Raw genomic sequence first — 25,587 nt, forward strand, 5'->3', positions numbered from 1 at the left:
ATTATGAATGACTGAACTTTGTCTTATTTACCGTTTACACAACCTTTTCTTTTTATAAACATAATAGTTCATCTGTTTGTGAACAATATAGCGTGACAGCATGAATACGCTTTATTAAATAAATTATATACAGATTCTCACATACAGACATTATCGTCTCATCGAAATGCCATACTTACTAAATAAAATATAAATTAGGATGTTAAGATCTTCGACTCTAATAACATTGACTTCAGAGGCCTTTACTCTTGAATTAGCACGTATAGTTCCATATACTCCGATACTTCTAATTGGGGTTTGTAACTGCGCACTGGTAATCTTTCGTTAAACTATGATTTTTAAAACATTACTTTCTGGTAACTTAACGTAAGAAAATTAAGAACAAAGAGGTAAGATTTAAATCCACTTAAACTTTCTTGTTACTTGAATTTTAAGAACAACTCCGATGAAATTGTGTTTTTCTAAACAATTTCGTTACAAACTCCTAACGAGAGAGTATTAGCATTTTGTTCTATGCAAGTGCCTTGAAGATATAAAAAAAAAGGCTGATATAACATATATGTGTTGAATGTGAAATCTGAAAATGATTTCATGTTCCTTTTCGCACCGCTCCAATTCCTTCCGTTCCGATGCCCCGTATTCAGGGCACTTTCGTGTATCTGGTTACATAATAGATGTTATTACAATTATCACAGTCTGTGTATTTACAGTTTAAACGTTAACGCGATACTCTTCTTAAATTACTTTAACAACGTTCTTATTTTTGTGTAGCGTTTTCTATAAGATGAACTTTACGAAAAGTAGCTCTATCGCTGAACATGGACGGCAGAGCATTCGCGAGAAAAAGATTTCCTTTCCTACGGATTATTAATCCGTACCGAAAGAAAAAAAGAAATGGGAAGAAGGGTGGGGAAGAGAATACTTTAAAGGCATGCATATTGGAACTAATATTTCTATATCTACCGAATAAACTTGCGTATCGTATGAAATAATATCGATAACTTAACGGTTAGTTATAATTTTAGAATCGGATACGTCTTACTTTTATCTTGTATTTACATTTACACCCTAAGTATTTATACAACGTTACGCAGTAAAAATCTGAAACGTTATTCCGTGTCTCTGATTTAGAAACTCCTCTTTTCGTTATCGAATATTTTCCTTTCTCTCGTCCGTTTACCAGGACACTATCGCAAAGTTTTTCACTCGTTTTCATTCTTCTTTTATCTTAACCGTCAACCAAGTGTCCGTGTCTTGTCTTCGAAATCGCGCTCAATTGTAAAAACAAAAACACGAAAAATAATGCAAAAGTTACAACGACAGTGTAACGTATTTCTCATAACAGAGTCTATGTATAGATTCATCGACATCGCGAAGAGTGAAACTCGATAGAAATATTTTTGAACGATCGGTTTACGTGTATTCTTCAACATCGTCCAAGTTCACGTCCACGTCGCCCATTCCATCATGCTGAAACTTTAAATCGAAGAACAATTCGATAATCCCTATCGTAGTTCTTGGATCGTACCAATTTAGAATAAAATGGGTGTCTTGCTCTATCTGTGATTTAGTTATCGGACTCCTAATGGATTAGAGAGAGTTAAATGTTGTTCTTCGACCGAACGACACACTCTCCGAATCGAATCGACTGCCATGTAGAAAAACAACTATTAACTTGGCGTAGAGCATTCTCCTATCGTGCAAATCCAAGGAAATCGGTGAGCCTGTCGTTCCAATCGTGTAGCCAGTGAGTAGGTCCGTGACTCGATTGCCTTTGTTTGCAGGGATTGATCTCAGTCTCGAGAGGCATGTATTCTTCGCCCCTGATGCAGAAATAACTCTTTATCGGGCTTCTGCACATGGGACACCGGTCGAGCTTCCCGAAACACGAGGCGCAGATACACGTGTGCCTGCAAGGCAATAATGCGCGCGACAGAGGAAAATATTGGCAAACAACGCATAGCTGCTCTCCCGCCGTGTTCCAAAGCGATCCTTCGGGATCGCCAGTGCCGGAAGCAACCAACGCACCTCTCGTCGAACTACCGTTGTTGTTGCATGGTTCTGCGAGCGCCAGAGCTGAGCCCAAGCCCGAAGACACATCACCCTCGTCATAGTTGGTCGAATTGCCCGTTGCTAGGTACAGTTGCTGAAACAAATTTAATTTATTTCATTAGATACGTAGTTTTTGTTTTTTAGAACGTTCAACTCAATGTTCAATTCGACAATGAGAAATACTTACAACTGGTACAATAGGGTCGATTTTACTCGGATAAAAGTAGGTGGAATACGGATTTAAAAAGGATGAGTCTTCTTACCGACATATACGATACATATAAACGTGTTGAAATATAAAACGTTTTCGACCTTATGTTTTACGTAGTCAAATCCTTGGCGAATACTTAATGATTTATAATAATATCCCATCACTTTTTACACTTGAAACGAATTTCAACGATGAACCAGCCGAGGAGTGGTCAAAGTTTTGTAATAGGTGACCGATGTTGTCCATCGGAAATGGTCTACAAAGAAGAGCCCAAGTCTCTTTGATCTCGCTCTACCAATCGACAAACGCGCTCGTTGTAAAGGATTTTACATTAATCAACTTAAACTGTGCCAATCAGCTCGGGTAACTGTACTAGTTTTAGGTGTCGGTATTCGAACCGTGTAGAATACCAAAATTTACACGTCTACTATTAGTCATCGAGGAAGACGTTCCAAAGAGAAGAACTGAAAGGAAATTCACCTTAAGGCAGGATAACTGGCCGTTAGCTTGCTTCAGATACTGTGCCAGAATCGAGGTCGGTAACGTGCAGACACTATCCTTGATGTGGACGACGTTCACCAGTGCCACCTTCGAAGAGAAAGGGTAATAAAGGTATTTGGGCAATCACGGGTTGGGTAGCACAATTTATCGTTACCGATCTTTTAAAGCGTACGCGACATTTCATTACACGCGTATCACCTGACGAAATCAAAGCAATCATCAGGACAAAGCGGTACTTTTGTTTAGAAAAGCAAACAGCGTTAAGAGGTATACGGATTACCAACTGACAACGAACGCCATCCGGTCAATTTTCTTTTTTGAACCCATTAGCCACTTGGATCGATTAAAAACCCGAAGTTAGCGAGCCACGATTCATGACACGAACAGAAGTCGTAAGGCGATCAAGTTCGATACACGATAGCTCTCGAAAGTATTCGAACAACTTCAACCCAAACATTATCGATTAAAACACTGAAATTCCATTATGATTTTCAAAATATTTCTGTTACAGCAGCGACATACTTACAAATGTCAAAGTCTTACATGCTTTGTTTGGAAAGCATTCGATGGTGCAAACAATGTTTTCAAAGCATTCCTTGGCAATATTGAACATAGAACCATTGCAAAAGTATTTGTACACCGTGTTGCGAAGCAAAGTAGAAATATTTGCACGACCCGGTGGCCTATCGATCTTTCGCTAATCGATATCGCGAGTAGTATCGAGAAATTGAAATTGAATCGATTTCATTGATCTTTCGATACTTTTACGAAAGTTAAAAGGTACCCACGGTTTCATCGGGATGCGGATCTCCGTTATCCCTGCGCGTCAAGAAGATCACTAAAGGATAGCAAAGACGAGGGGGTGTTCCCAACTCCAATTCTGGCGCTGGGAGCGACAGTCTCAGCGTTTCCTCCCCATGGGGTTGTCTACTGCATTTTCTGGTCAAGGAATAGTCGGTGATATCGTGATAAAATCATGCCTCGAGCGATTTACGATTTTTTATACGACTCGGACGATAACGAACGGAACGTGTCGAGTCTAACGCACGAATGAAAAATTAGTTTCATTTTGCAAAGGATACGTTTGGGGCGGCGTGAGGTATTGCGCGTGGCCTTGAAGAAGAGTGCCATTCAAGGATGCGTCTCTGAGGGTGCTCCAGGGTTTCCAAAGCGCCAGGTGAAGCTCTCTTATGCTGACACCCCAGATTGCTTGTAAAGAATATTCCACTTGACTCGATACCTCGCATTCAACCTCTGGAAAAAGAAAGCAAAGGGATGCATCAGTGTTGGTTTCGTATCCTGTTACAAGGAAAAGACAAGCATTTTTTTATTTCCATAAACGTATCATGGTAAAAATAAAGTGAAATTTACATTGCTTCGGTCTTAGGAATATTTATTTTAACGATCGAACTGTTCAGTCGCGAATAGAAATCGAGAAAAGGGCAGGTTCCGAAGATTCCTCTTCCTCTTTCGCGAAGGATAATAAGTATTCGCAAAAATTAGAATCGAAATCGCTGTATAATGGTCTCTCCTCTCACGCATGACCTGGAAACCTCCTTGGCTCGTGGAGATATCTTGTAGCCAGACGAGAGGAAAAAAGTTGAAAGTGGGCTTGTTATGTAATGATTTTGAGTACGTCACGGTACGAGACGACACGGTAACATATTGCTCCAGGCTCTCTACTTGTATTACTTGGTGCGTCAACCGGCACAGCGTACCCTGTCAACGGATTCGCTGCATCCCATACTCTGAACTACATACACCGTACCTCCTCCTTTTAACGCCTTGCTCGATTTTTTGGACCTTTACAGTAGCTTTCGCGTAAATTTTTGAAACGCGAGCCAAACGAGGTCGTTACCTTTTCTCGATATAACTAAACAAGCGGATCCGACTAGTATCGTTATATCGAGGGACTATGTACGGTATAGCCATAAGAAGTACGGCAGTTATCGAGTAGTTGTACGAGTAGTCGACCACATACAATATTCCTGTTCGACAAGCAGGAAAACGTACGCGTCGTCTCGTGACAAAAATATTTAAAAAAAAAAAAAGAAGGGAAATCGTGACCCACATGCCGAGGAGGAGACACGAAACGGTCGTAGTCGGCGTGGGATTGATTTTTGCGTCAATGGGGCATCTCGTCTCTCTTCCTGTCGCGTTCGTCGCCAAAGCTAAAAATTCTAATCGGACGAGGAGAGGCCACTATCGAAAAGATCGTTTCGAGATCACGCGAGACCGGTGCGAACGAAAGTGAAAGCTGCCAAGAACAGATCGTCCACAACGCGGTAGTCTCGCAGCCCAAGTATCGAATCGGACATTTCAGAGAACCGCGACGATGCCAATGGAACAAAAACTTTTTATTCGCGTACAAGGACACGTATTTCTGACTTCGCCATAGAAATGGTCGGAACGTATCTCCAAACTTCCGTTGAGTCTCTCTCTCGCCGCACCCGCGTCGTTCCGTTATCATCGATATCGATTATCCGGACGTACGAGATAACGCGAATTAATTAATTAATCTCCTTTGATAAAAAAATTAATGTAACGCGACGAGAGATTCTGCATTTCCTATCGCTTGTTATCGCACGAAAATGTACATGTACCATCCGCAACATTTAGATAGCGTTTTAGTTGCACGCGGAAACGCGACTTGTTCCGTAGCACGAACCGAGGAAACGTCGGCGTCGGGATCAAATATTGCGTATGAAAAATAACGCGTCGAGATAACAAACATCCTTGTTGTACATTAAATATTTGCCAAATGTACCAGTGTTTCCATAAACGATGTTAAAAATATTAAACAAATAATGGTTGAAAGTTTGCGAGGTAGACTTTACGAGTACGCGCGCGAATAAATCTGATATCGGTTCATAGAGTGAACTCTATTTTGCAAACAACTTCTCGATGGGAAATTCGATGCAAGTCCAATCGGAATACCAATGCGACACGTGCCAATCGGATGCACATGGTTTGCGAACCTTCCTAACCGAACGACACACACGACCAACCAGTCGAACGATGCAGCGATCGGGCGCGGTGTGTACCTCGGTGAAAGGCCATACGGAGTACAACTGCACAGACGCGTTGCACCTAACCAAGATGCAAGGCGAAGTTACGTCCAATATTACATCTGTGAAACGATAAATAGATCACGGCGGTCGTAATATACCGTTTACTCGGCTGAAAACTGGTTCTTAACTTAATACACACCGGATGCTGACAAGTCGAGAATGTTCAAGTCCGAACTGTTCGATTTAACGAACTGCAATTAACCCAAATTCCAGACAACAGTTTACCGGCTTACTTTCGAAGCAAGATTTCGACTGCAGATGTGCGAGATCACCCCTTCGATACTATGAATACTCTATCGCATGTTTACGTGTAATATCGGACTCGTTTATGTCGGGAATACCTCGTCGACATGCGTGGGTCGCGATAATTAAAGATAAACAATGGTGAGAATAATTCGTGTCTTCTTCTTCTCCTGGCGAGGAGAAGGGGGAACAATACGTGGCTTCCATTGAGAATTTCTACTTTAGAGGATATGTAAAAAAAAAAAAAAAAAACGATGGGAGTAGTTATGTGGAACGGACAATTATCAAATGTCGTTGCATAATCCGGGCAAGCCGGCTAATCCGTTCACCCGGTTGCACCAACTGCTCGTGGAAATCCGAGCATTTTACGCGCGTTACTCGCTCGAGAGAGCTTCGGACGTTCGGCCGAACCCAAATGGCATTTTCTACGTTTAGAAGCTGACCGAATGCAAACGTGCTCAGCGTAACGATCGTGTATCGAAGAAAATAAACGTCAAAGGTCACGAAATTTGAGATTATATTCGAATTCGAATTCGAATTCAAACGGGTACGAAAGGATCGAGCTAAATTTATATTACAGAAGTGAGCGTGAAACAGCGAGAGCAAGCGAGAAACGGTCAGAGCGAGTGGGATACTTTTACTTTTGTGCTCGAATGATTCATCATTAACTCGAATCACCTGTCCAAGATAATGTCGAGGCTCGCTCCGAGTTGGCAATTTCAAGAAGAAGCAGGATAACCACGCGCGACTCGGTTGGAACAAATTTCATCGACGTTTACGCACGATTCACCGCACAACGCGACATATGAGATGGAAGAGCGGTCATGGTACGACATTCGCTACTGACAATGAGAAATCGCATCCTCGAAACCTTGTTCTCAATGTGGGACCTGATTCTTTGACGGTCACGGTCTTCTACATTTCTCATGTCTTATGTTGCCTTTAACGTGTAAAACGATGATTCGATTGTATTCGATTCATTCTTCCTTATCTCGTCGACCAGTCTTTTCTAAAGAAAAAACAAGAGACAGGAGATCGATATAAATGGGCGTAGCATGTCCGATCGTTCGCGTCGGCCTTGATTGTTCTACGCTTAGATAGTCACGTAGGCAAGTCGGGACCGGGACTGTATGTATTTTCTCTCTTCGCGAGAGATGCTGTGCGCGATCGCTACAATCTATGGGAAAAATGGCAAACAAACGCAGCGATTGGCCCCGATACGTCTCGCTCGAATATCGTTCTATTTATTAAATTAAAGGGATTTATCGTTAACGCGAAGGACGATAGACGAATATAGAATGCAATGTTTCTCGCGCGCAATATCCTGGCAAAGAAAATCGATTCTGAAAATGAGTCAGACCGCACACGCTTATTTAAGTTTTCACGGTGCGCGGCGTGCCGGGGATCTCTCGGTATCTATTGTCTTCGCATGCAAAGTGTTTCAATTAGTTCCTTTGTTTGGGCACGTTTCCCCCAACCTCGACCACCGATGTTTCATTTATGCGTCACTCCGTACTTGATTCTCTAAATATTTTCTTATCGGTCTGCCGAAACATTACAGAATGTTCCCGCTGTTTGCTTTTACCGTGCTTATCCTACCGCCGCTAATGCTACTTCCTTCTCGATCGTTAGCGTTATCATTTCTAAATGCTATTTTATTAAAAGACTCGGTATAACTAATAATTCTTAGCATTCGATTACAAGTCATAAGTCTCGTTACTCGGTGCATCGACCTTTGCAATGATCGCGATTCCGTTATTCCTGTTACGACGTTATTTCCCTTTACGTGGTACATTCGTTTAGAATCGCCTCTAACAGACATTTTATTAACAAGAGCTTCGTACGTTTAACGCTTCGATTCGCGGGACGCGATAAACGATCAAGTCACCGGTCGTTTATTCTTTTATCAACATTTACAAGTAGCCTCGTAGTAGCGCCTGTCTTTAAAATCTCTCCTTCTGCTCAGTTTTACAACCTGTCTTTATTTACAAGGTTTACGATTTGAGACTTTAACGATCAGCTTTCCAGGCTTTTTTTCCTTTCATCGACCTTCTACGATTATTTCTGTATCCTCGAGATCTTGAAATTTTGCGGACGCGCGTAATTTGTGTAATATCAAACAGAGTAGCGTTACAATTAACAGCGATAGAAAGCCACGATGTATAGAATAAATACTTGTACGTGATTCGTGCGAACGTGCAGGCTTGAACCGATCACGAGACAAAGAGAGACAACACGATGTGAAAAAATAGTTCTTTGTTAGCGCGCGAGAGTCTTCATTTTACGAAAGAAACGTACTCTTGCACCGCAAACCACGTGACGTGGTATACTGCATATGTATGTACACTGCATATAGGTGTAAAAATGCTTTCGGCGTGTTTGCGCAAATTTCTCTCCCTCGCGCTAATACTCTTTGCATATTTTTTCTATGGAGTAACGAGGCGTTAAGGAGCCACGAAACTTTTCGCTCGCCTCGTGCGAAATACGTTAACTTTCATATACACATAGGTAACTATAGATACCCAGTTTTGTATGCATGGAAAGGAGATCTAACCGACGGGGAGCGTCTAACCGGAAAAAAGCACCAAGTCGACCAAGCTTGTAATACTTGAGCTGACGATTCAGAGTCAAAGATTCGCTCCGAGAGTTACGCGATCGAGATATTAAAAAACGCTCGATTACGTGTTTCTGTTGTCAATGACGAAACAATGAAGAAACCGATAAAGCAAAATTAACACGAATAATCGTGAGAAAATCATCGCGTATCAACAAAGACGCGAATATGTACATTCGAACATTGTACATTAACGAGAACTTTATCGTTGAAAGACTCGAAATTGCGTTCCTTTCATTTGGAATGTAACGACGAATTAAAAAAAAATGCGCGAAATTGTTTGCTTTCAGGCATTAAAGGCATTGGAATGGACCAGTTTTTCACTCGTAACAAAAGCGACTGTTACGTATTGTGAGAACAAGAACGAAAGTATATGTATATGTGTACGAGGCATAGACGTGATTGCAGTCATCGAGCTCATTTCGTGCAACCGGCCAGAAACGCGCGTCTAAAAAATGATGCCCCTGTGCGCGTGTCTTTTCTCTTTTTATGCGACCAGCAATTACGTAACAATGATTCGACAGGATGTTGCATTACGATGTTACGGTACGTTGCTCGTATGCGCGGACAAGATTTCCTAAAAACGTATGGTTTGTTTGTCAGCACCTTTCTTATCGAGTTTCTCACGAGAAAAGAAAAGAGCAAATTAAAAACGCGACTAGGAAAAGAAAATACAATCTAGAACGATCGCACATAAATTGGAATGGAAGAGGCAACAAAAAGGGAAAGAAAGTCATAGGCGATAAAACATATAAAACTGGCATTTTTATACGTAATCAAATAAAATTTTCCAAAACTCTGTTGACGAGCTTGTGCTTAACGCTGCTGTCTTTGTATCTCCGAACATCGTAATGTGAAAAGGTGACAGTCCTCGGCACGACATTAACATCGCGTATCCTAAGTGTACGATGTCTAACCTTCTGAATCAACACGAACGCGCACGGTTTGGCAATAGGTTACAGCAGTTTCGCATTTTCTCTTGGGTCCCGAGAGTTCCATGCAGGATCGTATTAAGATTCCATAGGCATTTAGGCTATAGTACCACGAAACTCGCGATAGCGTTTTCAGAAAGAGAAAGGGAACCAACGGCAAATTACACCTGTTTCTACAAATTTAACAAGGATACGATGTACATAGATTACAAAGGAATTTAATATTTGATACGATTACGAGTAGATGAGAATTTTACTCTAAACTTAACGCCTTCGTTCGGCCCTGATTAAACGTTTCGTTGCGATCTTAACGAGCTAGTCGAGTCGAATGGATACGCGTAAATTATCGCAGGCGCTCGAAACGTAGGTGTTTCGAAAACGCCATTCAAAAGAACGAGGACCGAGAGATTCCGTATCAGCCAATGATCGCGACGCTTATTTCTCTCGAAGGAAGGAATCTTGCAATCGACTCGCGACGTTACGCCACCGGTTCGGCCTACCTTTCGTAACTTGGACCACAAGCTCCTCTTCTCTACCGATTCAATCGCGATTACGCGTTACTCAATGTCTATGGGATAGCTCCTTGGTCTGAACATTTCGTCGAAAGATACCTAGAGACGAACATATTTCCACGCTAAAATGCCAACAACGCTTTGGTTGATATTCTGCGTTCCACGTAAAATATGAAAAGAAAAAAAGAAAAGGGAAAAAAGAGAAACGACGAGTCGAAACAGTATCCTTCGTGTAAATCAACAGACGTATATACATAGTACATATAATTAGTACAAGGTTCGAGTTCGATGGGAACATTGAAAGAGCCACTTTGATTCCATCGTGGCCGAGTATCAATGGTTTGACAAACTCTCGTTGATTATTAACGCGAACTGTCGTTATTGTGTCGGGTAGTAAAACAATAATTGAGAAACACGTAATAAATGACTCGGTCGTGGAATTCTCATTACAGAGAGTTTCCATTTCCAGTCGTTTGCAAACGTGCAGTCGTGTCAAAGCTTTTGAAGGGTAAGAAACACGTGCAACGAGCGAGCACCCGATCCTGCGAGTTTATTAATAATGCCTGCATCGGATACGGCCGAGTGGAAATTGTTTCACCTATTGTCACGTAACTTACGTAACGCAGCGAGAGAACGCCGTCCTCGATGAACGAGACTAAACTCTGTTATCGAACCTCACGATTTTTACATGGTCACCTTTGACTACGGGCCTGGAATTCGAAAACGCTCTGCCCTTGCCTTGCAACGTTTCCACCGAGCTCCGTCTTCGGCTCGTCTCGCGACACACAAATTATATTAAATTCCGATAAAGAAAATTATTCTGTACAAACACAATTACAATGTTGAAAATCTACATCGAGCGTAAAAACATATTACGCAAGATTTGCCGCAATTCTTTAACCGTGATAGAGCGAAACTGTGTCGTAGTAATACCGTATCATACGATGGTTATCCATACCGTCAATGCCACGGTAGTTGCGGAAGACAAATTCTCCGAACTCGGTCATAAACAAAGAGAATTCGTTTGAAAGGGTCGAATTCAAGGTACGTATACATACATACGCATAAAGCAATATTTACGAATAACCGTAGCGCGTGGTATTGGCGCGATGCGTCATTTATTTCTAGCTCAAGGTAATGACACGCGTGTACTTTTAAGCGAGTTTAGCATCCCTAGATCAGAGAATGGAATATACGTAATATTATCAGCGGTACCGACAAACTTTGAATGTCGGTGTTCGCGGGTTACGCGATCGAGAGAGTGCGCGCATCTTATATTAAGTATCGTTCGGTTAAATTGTCAAAAATTTCGTGAAGCTGACCACCGACGAGAACGCTACCGGAACAAATTTCACGCCCATCATACCGATTACCGATCAATTGTGCAGTTCCATTAGCACGCGACTCGATGCGCGCGTGATCGAATCGATTCAACCGGGAACACGTGCGCTCCGTTCCGTCGTGTCATCGCAGACGTGCACCGCGGTTCGAATAAACTACAAGATGGACCCGCAAGGCTACAGAATCTAGTCGCGCATATAATAAACATGCCCGCGACCTCACGAATCGCGGTGTAATCAATTTATCGAGGATCATCGAGCGTCGAACGTAAATCACCGACTACGCGACGTGACCTACTCGCGTTCCATCGATGAATCCCGTGTTTTTATTGGAATACGTTATCGTTACGTATCGGTTTTCCTCGTACGTTCGGGAGACACGAAAGGTTTTAACTCGTGTCGCAACTTCCAGACAAATCTTTGAGAGAGTATAATTAGTTCGAGTACCGGTAGCTTGACCGAAATAAAAACTAATCGACACCAATTCTTATTGATTTATGATTAATAGAGCGCAGATTTTATATGCATTTGCGATGTATATCGATATGGAAAATGTTATTTTATTTTGTATCGGTGCATATCTTTCGCATAAATTTAGCATACGTTGTTCGTTTAATCGAAACGATTCAACTTAAAATATACCGCTCGATACACGCGGACTATATTTTATAATCAAAGAATATTATCGCGCGATGATGTACCGAATACATTAGAGATAAAAAAAAAAATAAAAAATATACCATGTAAAACAATTAAATTTTGAGATGATACACGCTGCCCTTGCGTCGACTATCGTCTCCACAGGTTAAATGACTCACGATGACCTGGCCAAGCGGTCAAGGTAACGTTTCGTAACTTCGGGTGCCTTAACACCTGCATACCAATTACGAGGACAGCGGGTGCGAGGGATGGGGAAGGGGAGTCGTCTTTTTTTCTCCTTATGCGTGTCTGTAACCCACTTTCGGCTCGGTTCAACATACAGGCTTTGCTCTTTTAAGTTAATTAACCCGCCGGCGGCAACTTGCGAAATACGACCCCGTGTATTCTTGGAGAACCAGAACCTGAACCGTGTATCCGCTTAAAAATTGCCCGTCGCGTAATTTGCAAGCGAGAAGAACAGTTAGACCCTCGGCTCCGCTACTATTATTATACATGGTGTCTCCTAGAAACAACAGACTCCGCCAGAAAGGTGGTTCGAGCGCTAAAATTGAGCAAAACGAGTCTTCTGTATCGAATCGAATCTAGTTCAACGAACTTATCGAGAACCTCGCTCTTGTTTTTTATACATACCTAACGGAACAAAAAATTCCTTCTTTGTTTTAAAACTTATCAACGAATGATTACAAATGCCTGTTTCATTCGACAGATACACCACCATTTTACCGTACAAAATCACCTTTCTTACAATTTTTTTTTTCTTTTAGAGACACCCTGTATCCTCGGCCGAACCAAACGACGCGTGAATTTTGACGACAGTTCATACGCCGCTGAATACTAATCCTATGAAAATGATACGAAACGCAGGCAGGACACGTTCACGCGTTTGGACATCAAACCGCGCGAGATATAATTTTGATCTGATCTTGAAAGGTGACGATAATTTTCCATACGCGAAATATATTCGAATGCCTTTAACGAGGGGAGCTTTTTAATCGAAATTAACAAGACGCAAATTTAAAGAATTCTCATTAAAAGTTAGAGAAAATTAATACAAGAGTACCTCGACAAAGCTAAACCGGTTTTTCGATTATTACTTTTTCTTGCTACAACTTATTCGCATCAAACTGGTTCTCCCTATTATATCGCAACAAGAATTAAATACTGTATAAAAATAGACTCGATCTATAATACGATCGACAGAAGAATTCGACTTTCCAGCGTTACGCTTATATCCAGTTTAAATTAAACGTAGAAATTGTCTTATACTTTTAGTTAGTTTTCAAATATATCATTTATTCGAACATTGTTTGTGATTTCTTCGTTCGTCTCGTTGAGTAGTAAAACCAGAGTAAAAAGAAAGGTAAAATAGTAAAGCAGGGTATACGTTGACTAGACTCACCGGCGTAAGTGCTCTTGAAACTTTCGTGAAGCTTGAAGGTGAAGGGAATGTGGACCTTCATCATCTCCATCTGAGGTATGCGTGGCGAATGTGTCATTACGCTTCCACTCCCGCCAAACATCAATTCGTCGCCGTGAATACGAAGTACGATCATGTTCCTGCACAAAGGAATGGTACCCTACTTTTTAATAATGCCGTCGACCGTTTTCTTGGACATTACAAATTCTTTTACTTAATTCGATCCATAAAAAGTACATCTATGTATTCATATATATATGTATAAAGTACAAACCGTGTAAACGGTTCGAGCAACTCAGTCTTCGATGAAGTATACAACAAGAAAATTTAATAACACTTTCACTGATCTTGAAAAGACACGCGATTCGAGGCCAAACGGTTTTTCCCAAACAACAGATCAAATCGTTTAAACGTTATCGACGAAATGATAATAATAATAATAATAATAATAATTTCGTTCATTCTTCGAAATATGATATTTAGGTCACGTTTCCGAACGAGGTAATCGATTTATTATTCAAAATCTGGTGCATGATTCATTCTGAAAAATGTTTAATTATATTCTATGTACAAGGATAAGAACATGATCCCGCGTGCAGGCATGCAATGTCCCGTGCGAGTTCGAGACGATTAGGTGGTCCGAAGAAGTAACAGTAAACTAATTTTTTGTATCGGCACGTAGCAAGTAACGGGTTCGAAATTCAGGTATCGAGACTGGTTCTGTAATATTTCTCATGCTTCTATCGACGTCACCACACTTTCTCGAAGAAAAACAGAAAAGCGTCGTCCGTCACGATACTCGAAAAAAAAAGAAAAAAGAAAAAAAAGAAAAAAAAAGAAAATACGCATCATCTTTCAACTTATAAACCAGTAAATACTAAATAACGATTGCTCGCTAGGGATACTCGAATAACTGAGATACGGAATCCGGTAATACATGTCAAGTACGACGGTTCTCGAAAGAAAGGTGCCCTCATTTCGCTATATACGCTTTTACATCGATTTCTACGTAAACTTTATCTCTTTGTCTTCCGCGTTCGTTGCGAAAGCTCGCGGGACCAAGTGAAAACGCCGCCGATTTCAAAAATCCTACTGTATTCACTCCTCCGTACTATCCAAACGAGTTTCGTAAGAAAGCTAATACCGCTCCACAGTATTGCTCTTGTTTCTAGGTAATCTAAAAATTATCGATCGTTTTTTCTAACAATGTCGATTCAACGATCGAATGACATACGTCTTTACGAAAATGACAAACAACAATTTGTACGTATACAGTAAAGAGTTATAATTGTTGTATTCGAGAAGACACAGCACAATCGTTTGACCATCTGTGATTAATCGAATTAGCGAACTCTGTGCTATTCATCCTTTTGAATGAATCAAGGTGCGAACGACCGCGCGCATTATTCGACTGCCAATAACCCCGCGGCCATGAGGACGTGTGCACGTATCGCAACATCGTAGTGTTGCAAATTATTCCCTAGCCCATGAGAATGGAACGCAACAGTCTCGACAATGAATTTCTGGATGTTAACCTTTCACGGACGTAAGAGCAGAATATTCCTGGCGAATGACTCTTGCTGGTAGCGAGTTTCAATTACCTACGGACCGCAACGCAAAGATACTCGTCGCTACTTTTTTTTTATTCTAACGTAAACTTGCGTTCGAAATTAGGCCCATATTAACAAGTAAATAGAGCAACTCGTAAATTGTTTTCTGGAATCGTAAATGGAACTGAAATAATCGAGAATCTCTCGAGCTTATTCGATCCAAGGCAATTTCCTACTGGCATTTTAACCAACTACTTATGTTCGCTCCACGAGACTCTCGCATCGTTAAGTAAAGCGCGCTGCTATCACAGAGAATCAGGAGAAAAAGTTGTATCGTGATTATTCCAGATGATAACGATTCAGATGCTTAAAAAAAAAAAAAAAGAAGAAGAAGAAGAAGAAGAATTCTGCTTACACGTAGAAAACGCGACGGTTGTCGAGTGATTTAAGTGCCATCAGACGAAATCTCATCGTGCGATCTGTGAACCACACTCGTCCAGTCATATTATTTATAGAAGACCCGATTCAAGCGTGTGTCCATCGTTAAAAATGTTACGAGGTAATAGGCACCATGAGAAACTACCTTGCGCTGGATAATGATCAAACTCGTCGGTTTCTTGCTATCGTTGTAAACACGATAAACACATTCAGCGGTCTTGAAATTTCGAGTAGGATGTGGCCTGGACCTTAGCGACCTTGAGAATGATTCGTTACCACAGATTTCGGTTAAGGTGTAGCGTTCATCTCGAACGATCGTCGACTGAAGCGGGAATCAAAACAAACGGATAACAAAAAGCTACCTATTATGGGTGCGGTGAGTCGAGGAAAAGTGCGTAAGAAATCAAGTTGGCCTCCGAGTCATTGCGGCTGCCAAAACTAAAAACGAAAACTTCGTTCTTCCTTTTACGTTTTTCGTTAGAAACCGGATTGGATTTACCACATATCACCAATAATTTCAAAAATCAATAGCGCGAGTAAATTTGAAAGACGCGCTCTGCTCGCCATAAACGAAACGGCCAAAAAGGAGGCATAATTCAGCGAATAGCGTGGAATGTTGTGCAATCCAAGAATAGGGATAACGACATTAGTCGCTAATCTATCCACAAATATTGTTATTCACGCGCAGAATATTTCGCGATCCGATTACAGAGGTAATCTTTAAGCGAGAGACTACTACTCTAACAAAAGGGTTAGAATTTCTAATGGGACATCCTGTATGTCACGATTCTCAAAGTTCAATGTATTTAAACGATGGACTTCTCTATTAATTGTGACATTTGAATTACCGTCAACATGAATCGTTTATAATGTCAAAGTAATTACATGGTAACGCTGTGTACAAAAGTTGTGCAAAAACTCAACTTCCGCTAACCTACTTTCGAGAGATGCTGACAAATATCTGAAAGTAGCTGTGACCTGATAAATTTAATTTCACCAGGAGAACGTTTAAAATCTTTCGAAAGATAAGTAAGAAAATGTTAAGTGTCGATGACACGGTGGTTTGATATCTGTTTTGGTGAAAATCCGAAAGCCGCACACGATATGTACTTTTTACAGCTGAAAACCTGTTCTATTTTTTACGTTCGGCCAACTAAACGATTGTTCGAATAACGATACGAGAGCAACGTATGGGTCTCGATCGTATTATTAGTAACATTTGTGTTACTGCGTGTGGATGTCGAACAATAAAACGGTTAAGAATACGAGTTAAATCGTAGAAAAAAGCCATAAATACCTGATAATGAATAGAAAGACTCCGCAGAAGCATATCGAGACCGCGAGTACGAAGAAAATGTTCGACAGCTCTGCCACGGACACTAACATCGCCGTCATCGTTTTATCGCCGTGTTGTCCTCCGTGCACACGCATACGCACACGCATACGCACACGTACACGCACTACGCGACGTCGCACCACCTCCCGCGTATTATAACCTCACTTCTAACGATGCGCTGTCAAAATCACCGCCGATCGTGTTGCCCTCGAGCACTGCACACAACCTTTCGTCAAGCGACGTATCAACGCAACGTTGCGATACGGACCAACTGTCAGAGCCGCATCATCGCGTATCCGAATTTTCGTCGCGCAAATACTCCTCCACCCTAACCTCATCGACCGATTCCCGGTGGTAACCACTGACGCGTCAATTTATCGCACACGTTCGTCGGTAGTTTATCTTGCGTCGACGAAACAACTTTCTGACGATCAAATGTCGCGGATGTTTTCGTTGAAACGACGCGCATTCGATTGCACTCGATCGTTTATCATAGCGCGATGCCAGTGTATTCCCGATTCCCGAGTGACTTTTAAAGCTGAATAGAACCGATGGAACGAGGTATGCACGACATACCGACTCGGTCACGATAGATCGATTAGTTGGCTGGGTATTTTGTGCGAGCTTCGCGTCGAATAATCGCGTGTACGAAGGAAAACGAGCGCGTAAACAACCGAAACGTATTAACCGTGACCTGAAACTGAGCAAGACTGCACAAGACAGACTGCTGAGGGCTGAGGCTGAGACTGGCGCGGTGGTCGCAGTGGGGACGTGGGGACAACTTATACGGCTGCGTACTTGGCGACTTTTCCATTGGTACGCCAGTGGCGAATTATACCTGCACGGGACCCAACTAAAATCGACCGTTGAAACAAAAGTAAACAAGTTACGATCAAACTAACATACAGCGACGTATTTGATCGAATAATAACATTTCTCTTACTTATTATGAATAAGGTAAAGAATAAGAATTTTGTCCATCGCTAATATACATATCGTAGTACAACGGGAATACATTGCGCATACGTACTCTACAACTTCCGATTCGGCATGGTCGATATTTCTTGTATTAACCGAATGTTTTCGAATAGACTATGTCGTGAATTGTTTACAAATAACAACAATGACTTTTTGAAACATTGCATTTGAAAATTCGCTTTGAACGGAATTCTAGGCAGATGTCTTATTTGCCTATAAAATAATTTGCGACGCCACTGTCGCACGTTTCATGCGCACGCTTCGCAACATCGACCAATACCAACACGGATACGTAATCACGATTAGTGACAGGCATGTGCAAATGGAATTTGATTTTTAAATTGAAACAAATCATTTTGACACGCTTGCCAGCGATTTGCTTGTTCATGTGCGTCACTAATAAGTGATTTAATTAATTATCAATGGAATCGGCAAACGTATTAACTTTTTGCTTGTCTTTTACAAAACTGAAAACTTGTTACATGGAATATCACACTAACAATAAGATCAAATTAAAGCGGATAAATGAAAGGTGTTTAGCTTTAATTAACTTATTTAATCTACGAAACTTCGATTACAACAACAGTACCGTACTCTTAACGTAGATTCGAGTTAAATTTCAGATTCTACAGATTAGAGAACGTAAGCTTGGTCACTATTCAACCCTGTTCGAATCCTAAATTGAATTTAATTCTCGTTTAAAAGCACCGAGAATAGTTTCCAAGGATACCGCTATAACCAGCCGGAACAGCTGATACAATCTCGACTAGCGACATCTAGTCAAATATTATTTCACGAATCGACCGAGATATGTTTATAGTTTCGTCGAATAATGATCAAATATTAATCGAGAAATACCTTAAACGCGTTTTCTGTTTCCTCCTCGTATCGTCAACGTTGTCGGAAGTAGCATCGCAAGATACGCATTCGACAATGTCGAAACTAATCGCTGTCGACTTCGAAGTATATGGAACCGTACAAGGTAAGAGATTATTTTTGTCCTACGTAAGAATACGACGATTTTAACGACTAATTTTTTTTCTTCAAAGGTGTCTTCTTTAGAAAGGTAAGTAATGCGCTCGCTAATAAACGTTAAGTAAATAACTCGAAACGCAGAGACACAAGTTTGCGGACTAGTTTGTACCGACGTGACATCTGACAGACGTAGCTGTTACTTTGTAGTTATCGACGCGCTGCTCTATAATCGAAAAATCAGTTACTCTGTGAAGAGCGATTTAAGAAATACAATTTGCTCCATTTTTTCGAGTAATGTACATAGTTAGCCGAACAAGTTCCTACTCTCATTCATATTTGTACGACTAATGCTTATTAAGAAACCAAACATTCAGCTATATCGATCACGCAGTGTTCTACGGTATGATGAAACGTAATAAAACAAATGAAATAATTTCTTTCAAGAATTTATTAGATTCGATCTAAGTCACTTAACGTTTTCCGACTAATACAGTACACCCAAAAACGTGGCAAAGAATTAAGCTTGACCGGATGGTGCATGAACACCGACCAAGGCACGGTCGTCGGACATCTCGAAGGAGAACGAAATAAAATCGAAGAAATGTAAGTTTTGTAAAATATATAAAAAAATATATCAAGGGGTGTGCCAATCTTGGTTCTAATACGATACACTTTCTTACAGGAAAAATTGGCTTCGATATACCGGAAGTCCTCAGTCGGCGATAGACAAGACGGAATTTCGAAACGAGAAGGACATATCCCAGCCTTCGTTCACCGATTTCGCAATCAAAAAATAGAGGCAAAACTGTCTAATTGTTCATTTTCGTAGCGTTATGATTTGCTCGAAATTAAAACTAGTGTACTCGTATAACTCGTAACATATCGTGCACAACTTTGCGTTTCAATTGCAATAAAGTCTCTTGGACAATAAGAAAAGTGGGCCGCGTATTCGCGGCATTCAATTTACCGTGGCATTTGCTGCAGCAGAAATTTCAAGATCCCGTTACTCTATTATCTCGGTACTCTATACGTAGAATGTCGTCTTGGCAAATGTCAAACAACTCGAATCGTGTCGTAACGTAACTTCAAGTTCGAAAGGCCAAATTATTCGGTATTAAAAGAATTATCAGAAAAATGACCGCAAAGTAATCGTTGCCCAACACTGATGTTAACGCTATTACTATCCGGCGTCGCTGACTAGACGTCTAGGTTTTCGAATCGACTTGTACATCGTCCAGTGTCTTCTGGATAACCAACGTCCGTAACACGGATAGGTTTGAGCAGCCCAACGTTGAAAGCATTCGTACGAATCCTCTCGCTATCGGCTCGCACTTCATTAGTTGAGTGCGCACCGTCGCGTACGCTTCGAAACTTTCGCCTGGCGATCAGTCGCATAGATGCAACTGCACCTCGCAGTTCCGTCGCAGTTCGTCTCTGATTAGAGCACCGTTTACATAGTGTTTAGGATGCATGGCGGCGTTGAAAAGTCGGTGATATCTCTAGAGTTACAAGTTTGAAATTTCGAAGCAACAAAGACGTTTCAGTGATGAAATTTCGACAAAAGTAAACGTCTGTGTATACGAAATTTTATTCAACTTTGATCGAGAACAGCTTTCGAGTGTCTAAGCAAACAAGGGAAAGTAGGAGGACGATAGAGGAATGATCCCTTGAATATTCGCAATTGCAATTCACAATAAGGTGATCGGAAAAGGTGAAAAAATGCCATCTAGCATGAGGTGCTTCAAAAGTTTTTTTCAACACACTTGGCATCCGCAACAGGTGAGAGCACAAACCTTTTTTTCGGATAAATCGCATCTCGACGATGATACGCGCTACACATTTTTTCAATTTTCTATGAATCGCTAGCGCGTTCCTCCGCTTTGCTTTCTACGGTTTTTATCGTTATGCGACCTTGTCGATGCGTCGTACTAATCGCGAATAGGAGAGAGATAATCACGGCCCATTTCGATTCCTCCTTACAAGGAAAACATCTTCGAAACGATCTTGATAATGTTTGTATACGGTGTCGTAACGATAAGTGCAAATATTTTTAACAGACTTCGAAAAAGGAGTAGGTTACTCAATTCGACATGTATATTTTTTTTTTTTTTTTTGCTCGAACGTTGTGAACCGTCGAAGATGGCTAGGTTCCGTACACGATCACTCGTTCGAGTGTATGTGTATTTTCAAGTAGAAAAAACAATGACGCATAATCATCGATACGACACGTTCGGCATTCGCAACGATAGCCTCTTGGATCTCTGAAAAGCCAACAACTTTCATCGCGCACCGATATACGTGCCACGAGGATTTTTCGACACTTTCACCTTCTCGTTCCTAATTATCCAAGAGAGTTCCTCGAATAAAAGTGAAGTCGGAGAAAAGCTCGAAAGTAATAGAAAAGAAAACTGTACGAAGCCGGCTCGACACAATCATTTGTCGACTCGCTTCGATTCGATCGTGCCAATTCGCGGTGTCACGTGTTTCCCATGGGGTTAAATTTCGACGTAATCGATCAAACCGAGCATTCGTATCCTCGGCGTTGACGCGATATGCCTCGATGAATCCATTTTTGAACATCAAACTTTTTCTCGAACCGACAACTTTACTACCTGTGTTGCGGAACATGAGCTTCACCAGATTACGCAAGGTATCCTAGTACTGTCATCGCGAAGAATCAGCCGATGCGTCCTTGAGACCTGTTGCACATCCGCTTGCATAACGATTCCGATACTTTGTACTAAAAAACCGAGTCGGTCGTTACTCGATCGCTTCCAACGCTGCGATTTTTCAAAAGACACAAACACCGATACGGCTATTATTTCATTTTAGTTTTTTGATCATTTATCGAATCGCGTAAAACTAGGCGAGATAATCGATGAAGATGGTCAAGCCTCCTCCGGCCGATCCACTGGTAGATTAAAATGCAGCGGCGGCGATCTTCATACGGGAGCAGCTTATCGATAATGAAGGATCAGGGGTCGAGGCTGATAAGGTCTGATAATGAGCCCCGTTTGGCGTAACTGGCCAGTTCCTGCGGTGCCGTACGCGAGTATACTACGCTCTTTCGTGCATTCCAGACCGAATCGTATGGAAAACTAACTCTGTTGATTCTCGTTATCGTTCTTCGTTGTTAAAACTCTTTCGTTAGTATGATAAACCCATCTCGTTTAAAAAAAAATGGAGCAAAAGTGTGGTCAATGTGAGCCTTAGCGATGCCCATTGGAAGTATGGACGACGACGGAAGTCGTCACATCAGAAAGTACAGATACATGTTTGATAACGTAAGTGCGCCTATACACCGTGATTACTTTCTTCGAAACTCTGTGTAACCCGGGGAATCTACATATATCGGATACTCTAACGCGTAAGTGCGTATAAAAACGACCTTTACCGTTAAATCGGACGGAGTTGACGAATCATTGACCCGATCAATTACGACACGACCTTCCGTACACCAGTGATTCAGAACGCGAGAGAGCTCGTTTGAAACGAACCGTGTTTCTTTCGTCCGAAATTTACATCTGATTTGTTCGCGGCTTGATCGATTCGAATCCCACGTGATTGCGGAATAGAGCGAAAGTTTCCGATTCGTACAACGGAGCGTTTCAAGAACAGCGTCAGCGGGTTTTGCAATGATTGAAATTACGCCAAGTTTAGTCCTAGAAACTGGTTCAGCCGGTTTTAGTTCTGTATACAACCAATTATGTATTATAGCCTATGCATTCCAAAGACGCCCTCGACGCTTTTAATCGCCTTAATTGCTTTACATTTCCACGAAACTGATAGGGAAAGCTTAGCGACGGTGACCTACTTGTGTTTCTTTCAGACATATTTTCCAATTTCTTACCGAAAAACGCAGAGCAAAATTGGTACGATTCTAATGGAATATCGCCGCGTCGTTCGACATACATACGTACATACTTGGTCGAATGTAATAATTTGATCTCGTTGACAGATGGTGATAGTGCCATCCCCAGGCTCTATATGGGACTATCCCTATTTGAATCAAGTCACCAGCATGATGGGCTTGGTATACGGGACGGGACCAGAGTTGGAACAAGATTTTTTCCCTTTCAAGAATCGAATTCCAGAATCACACGTAATATCCCCCTCGCCCTTTCCTTCTATCTACCCTACTATTTTGGTGCATTCAGCCGCATTCTTTGATTGCGCGCGATGTATACCGGTGTTACCGGTCGCTCGATAGAGACCATGTCGATACTTGTTGTTCCAAATTTCTCTCTCATCATTGTCCGAGATCTAACGATATTATGTAATCGCTTTTTTTCTGCAAAATTTTTAAAAAAGAAATAAAAAAAACACAACTTTTCAAGTTAGATTATTAGTCGAATAAAATCCCGTCCATGATTGTTACGTGCATTTCACGTACTACCATCGAGCATTGGGTTTATCGAATACTGCGGTCGTTTACCTACGCTTTCGCTGAATGTTTATAAACACTATTCAACCAACATCAACTGTTTTTTTCTTCATTTTTCGGAATCAATTAAACTTCAACGATTATATTATCGACGCGAACATCAAAATATTCCATCGTGTTCTACTTTGACCAGGTGAGAAATGTCTCTACAGGGTGTCCCGTTAGAGTAATATTTCAAATACAATCGTGACGTAAAGAAGACTTTAAAGGTCGACTTCGTTTTTTAAAATAGAATCTCCAATTGTTTATGGCAGACGTAAAAATACTCTCTGCTTCGAAAACTGGTCAATCCACTTAAAAGAACGAATCCGACCTTCGAATCTTCGTTGCGACTCTACAAAATTATTTTTACCATATTACGCCATCCTTGAAATCGCGCAAATTTTGTAAAACCATACGAATAGTACAGCGCTTCTCAACTTGTTCTACGAACACGCATTGACATTACTCGTTTGGTAAATAGGAAACTGTGGTCGCGATATCTAGTTCAATCCGATCTTTTGGCCCGGATTCGAAACCGCGTTAAACAGATAAATTTCATTCGGATCGAGGAAAGTTTGTCGCGTAATTAATATCTCTTCCTATATCTTAAATAAATACGGAACTAGTCGCTAAACGTGCCGATGAAAATGGCCGATACTTTGAAATGGAATATTCATTGGAAATGACTAACAACAGTTACATCGATCATCGTCGGTGACCTCGGAGAATAAAAACAACCTGTATAAACAAATTAAATAAATATAGTCGACTTATCACTAGCCTGTACTCCGCTAAGAACGTCGGTTATCGTTTCCAACTATGACTCGTTACCGTCATTCAAGTCCGTTAACAAGCGCATAAATTGTTATCTCTGTTTAACGCAAACTGTTCAAGCAAAAACAACAGAAACTGCAACGCGACAGAGACCGTAAAACTCAACGACGATCAAATTGAATTCACCATCGTCGCATCGAGTTCGCGAATATTGAAACGATACTCATAGTCGAAAGTTCGTTCGATTTTAAGTGAAAATTTTAATCGGATAACATTAGTTCGGAAAAGAAACAATTTAATTAGGTGTAATCTATGAAATGTTTAACTGTATCGCTTCTAAAGAGAAAGTGCGATACTTGGATCATCGGAAATGTATATCTAGCAATATCGATTTCAGATGGAGAGTCCGTCGCGATTCGAGTTGACAAAGACAAAAACGCAGAGCATGGACGAAATGGAGTTTGGAGAGGTGAAAACCAGCAACGTCGCGACGTCGACACCTGTACCGTCGGGAAGCATCCCATGCAGAAACGGTGGCTGCAAAGGCTGGACCAGTACAGCGGAAAGTCCCTGGCATTTTCTTAAAACAGTCTTCCTGATCTCAGTGATCGTTGCTCTAGTCCTATGGGTGATCGTTTACGCGTTCCTCACACAGTATAAAATCTTGTAAGGGACGAAACTGGTACACCGAACATAAGACAACCCGGAGGATTGGAATCAGGAGCGAACAGAAAGGATCTTCGGGATCCTTTTTCCGTTTTGGTCGTATTAGGTGGGCCCGAACGAACGACCAAAAACGATCCGAATGAAAAGATATTAAATGTACGATAAAATACTAGGTAAAGGTTCCTAGGTAAAAATCCTCTCTCGTTGCCCTCCTTTACCAGTATTTACTTACTTTCAAAACATATCAACGCATACTCGAGACTCTACGTTCTAAGTAAATCGCGGTTAATCGCATGCCAAAGAAAACTCGAAGGGTACAGCAAATTCTGGATTGTTCGGCTCGATGTTATGGTTTTTTGTACCTTCGGAGATCTCGGTAAATCGTACAGAATAAATACATATCGTTTACGCTAAATTGATTCGAGTGCATTGCGTCTAGCAAAGTGTCGCGAGTCTCCATCTTTTACGTTTGCTTGACTTCTACACAATCGTAACTGTATTATAATAACAATGTAAATACATTTATACACGTGCTACACGCAAGACCAATTTTTATATCGTACACGAGAATCGCTTTACGAATCCTTGTATATACAGAAAATTAAGGAATATTTCTAAATCTTATTCGATGAAAAATGTTCGAACATCTAGTATTGTTAATTTTATTATCTATGACTTTTTTTCTATCAAATGTTTGTATACAACTAAATAAAACGTAACGGCTTACGAAATGATTGTATAACCCCATCTTCCTATATACGAGTAGCAAACTTGATCCATAAAACAGCTGTGAAATAAGTGAAAATATTCGTTAAAAAGATCAAAACCTCGAACAGATCCAAAGATAACGCGACGTTACGAGATATCGCGATAAAATTAAATTACATTCTT

At 41.0% G+C, this 25,587-nt stretch overlaps 3 protein-coding genes across 3 annotated transcripts; 2 read left to right on the top strand and 1 right to left on the bottom strand.

Annotated features, from left to right (window-relative positions):
* Positions 1-93: 93 nt before the first annotated feature.
* Positions 94-18,351, bottom strand: LOC128876753 (cell growth regulator with RING finger domain protein 1-like). The gene is made up of 6 exons (XM_054123391.1): positions 16,839-18,351; positions 13,536-13,693; positions 3,847-4,018; positions 3,553-3,694; positions 2,744-2,851; positions 94-2,146 (listed from the first exon to the last, which is right to left on the bottom strand). The coding sequence occupies exons 1-6, from the start codon at positions 16,982-16,984 to the stop codon at positions 1,694-1,696; spliced, it is 1,179 nt and encodes a 392-aa protein (XP_053979366.1). The 5' UTR covers positions 16,985-18,351; the 3' UTR covers positions 94-1,693.
* Positions 18,352-18,508: 157 nt separating this feature from the next.
* LOC128876764 (acylphosphatase-1-like) lies at positions 18,509-19,766 on the top strand. The gene is made up of 4 exons (XM_054123405.1): positions 18,509-18,837; positions 18,905-18,921; positions 19,324-19,433; positions 19,513-19,766. The coding sequence occupies exons 1-4, from the start codon at positions 18,666-18,668 to the stop codon at positions 19,625-19,627; spliced, it is 414 nt and encodes a 137-aa protein (XP_053979380.1). The 5' UTR covers positions 18,509-18,665; the 3' UTR covers positions 19,628-19,766.
* Positions 19,767-20,619: 853 nt separating this feature from the next.
* LOC128876767 (uncharacterized) lies at positions 20,620-24,710 on the top strand. Its single transcript, XM_054123408.1, has 3 exons — positions 20,620-22,114; positions 22,789-22,932; positions 24,428-24,710. Exons 1-3 carry the CDS (start codon positions 22,046-22,048, stop codon positions 24,698-24,700), a joined length of 486 nt encoding a protein of 161 aa, XP_053979383.1. The 5' UTR covers positions 20,620-22,045; the 3' UTR covers positions 24,701-24,710.
* The last annotated feature ends 877 nt before the right edge of the window (positions 24,711-25,587 follow it).

The sequence above is a fragment of the Hylaeus volcanicus genome, chromosome 5 (genome assembly GCF_026283585.1).
Source record: "Hylaeus volcanicus isolate JK05 chromosome 5, UHH_iyHylVolc1.0_haploid, whole genome shotgun sequence".
Taxonomy (NCBI): Eukaryota; Metazoa; Arthropoda; class Insecta; order Hymenoptera; family Colletidae; genus Hylaeus; species Hylaeus volcanicus.

Coding starts and splice junctions, on each gene's coding strand:
- LOC128876753 (XM_054123391.1), bottom strand. CDS start 16,984: ATGCGTGTGCGTATGCGTGTGCACGGAGGACAACACGGCGATAAAACG. Junction 3,695..3,846: donor TACCTCACGCCGCCCCAAAC/GTATCCTTTGCA, acceptor CAGAAAATGCAG/TAGACAACCCCATGGGGAGG. Junction 2,852..3,552: donor ATCCGCATCCCGATGAAACC/GTGGGTACCTTT, acceptor TTCTCTTCGAAG/GTGGCACTGGTGAACGTCGT.
- LOC128876767 (XM_054123408.1), top strand. CDS start 22,046: ATGCCCATTGGAAGTATGGACGACGACGGAAGTCGTCACATCAGAAAG. Junction 22,115..22,788: donor ACAGATACATGTTTGATAAC/GTAAGTGCGCCT, acceptor TCTCGTTGACAG/ATGGTGATAGTGCCATCCCC. Junction 22,933..24,427: donor ATCGAATTCCAGAATCACAC/GTAATATCCCCC, acceptor TATCGATTTCAG/ATGGAGAGTCCGTCGCGATT.
- LOC128876764 (XM_054123405.1), top strand. CDS start 18,666: ATGTTTATAGTTTCGTCGAATAATGATCAAATATTAATCGAGAAATAC. Junction 19,434..19,512: donor CGAAATAAAATCGAAGAAAT/GTAAGTTTTGTA, acceptor ACTTTCTTACAG/GAAAAATTGGCTTCGATATA.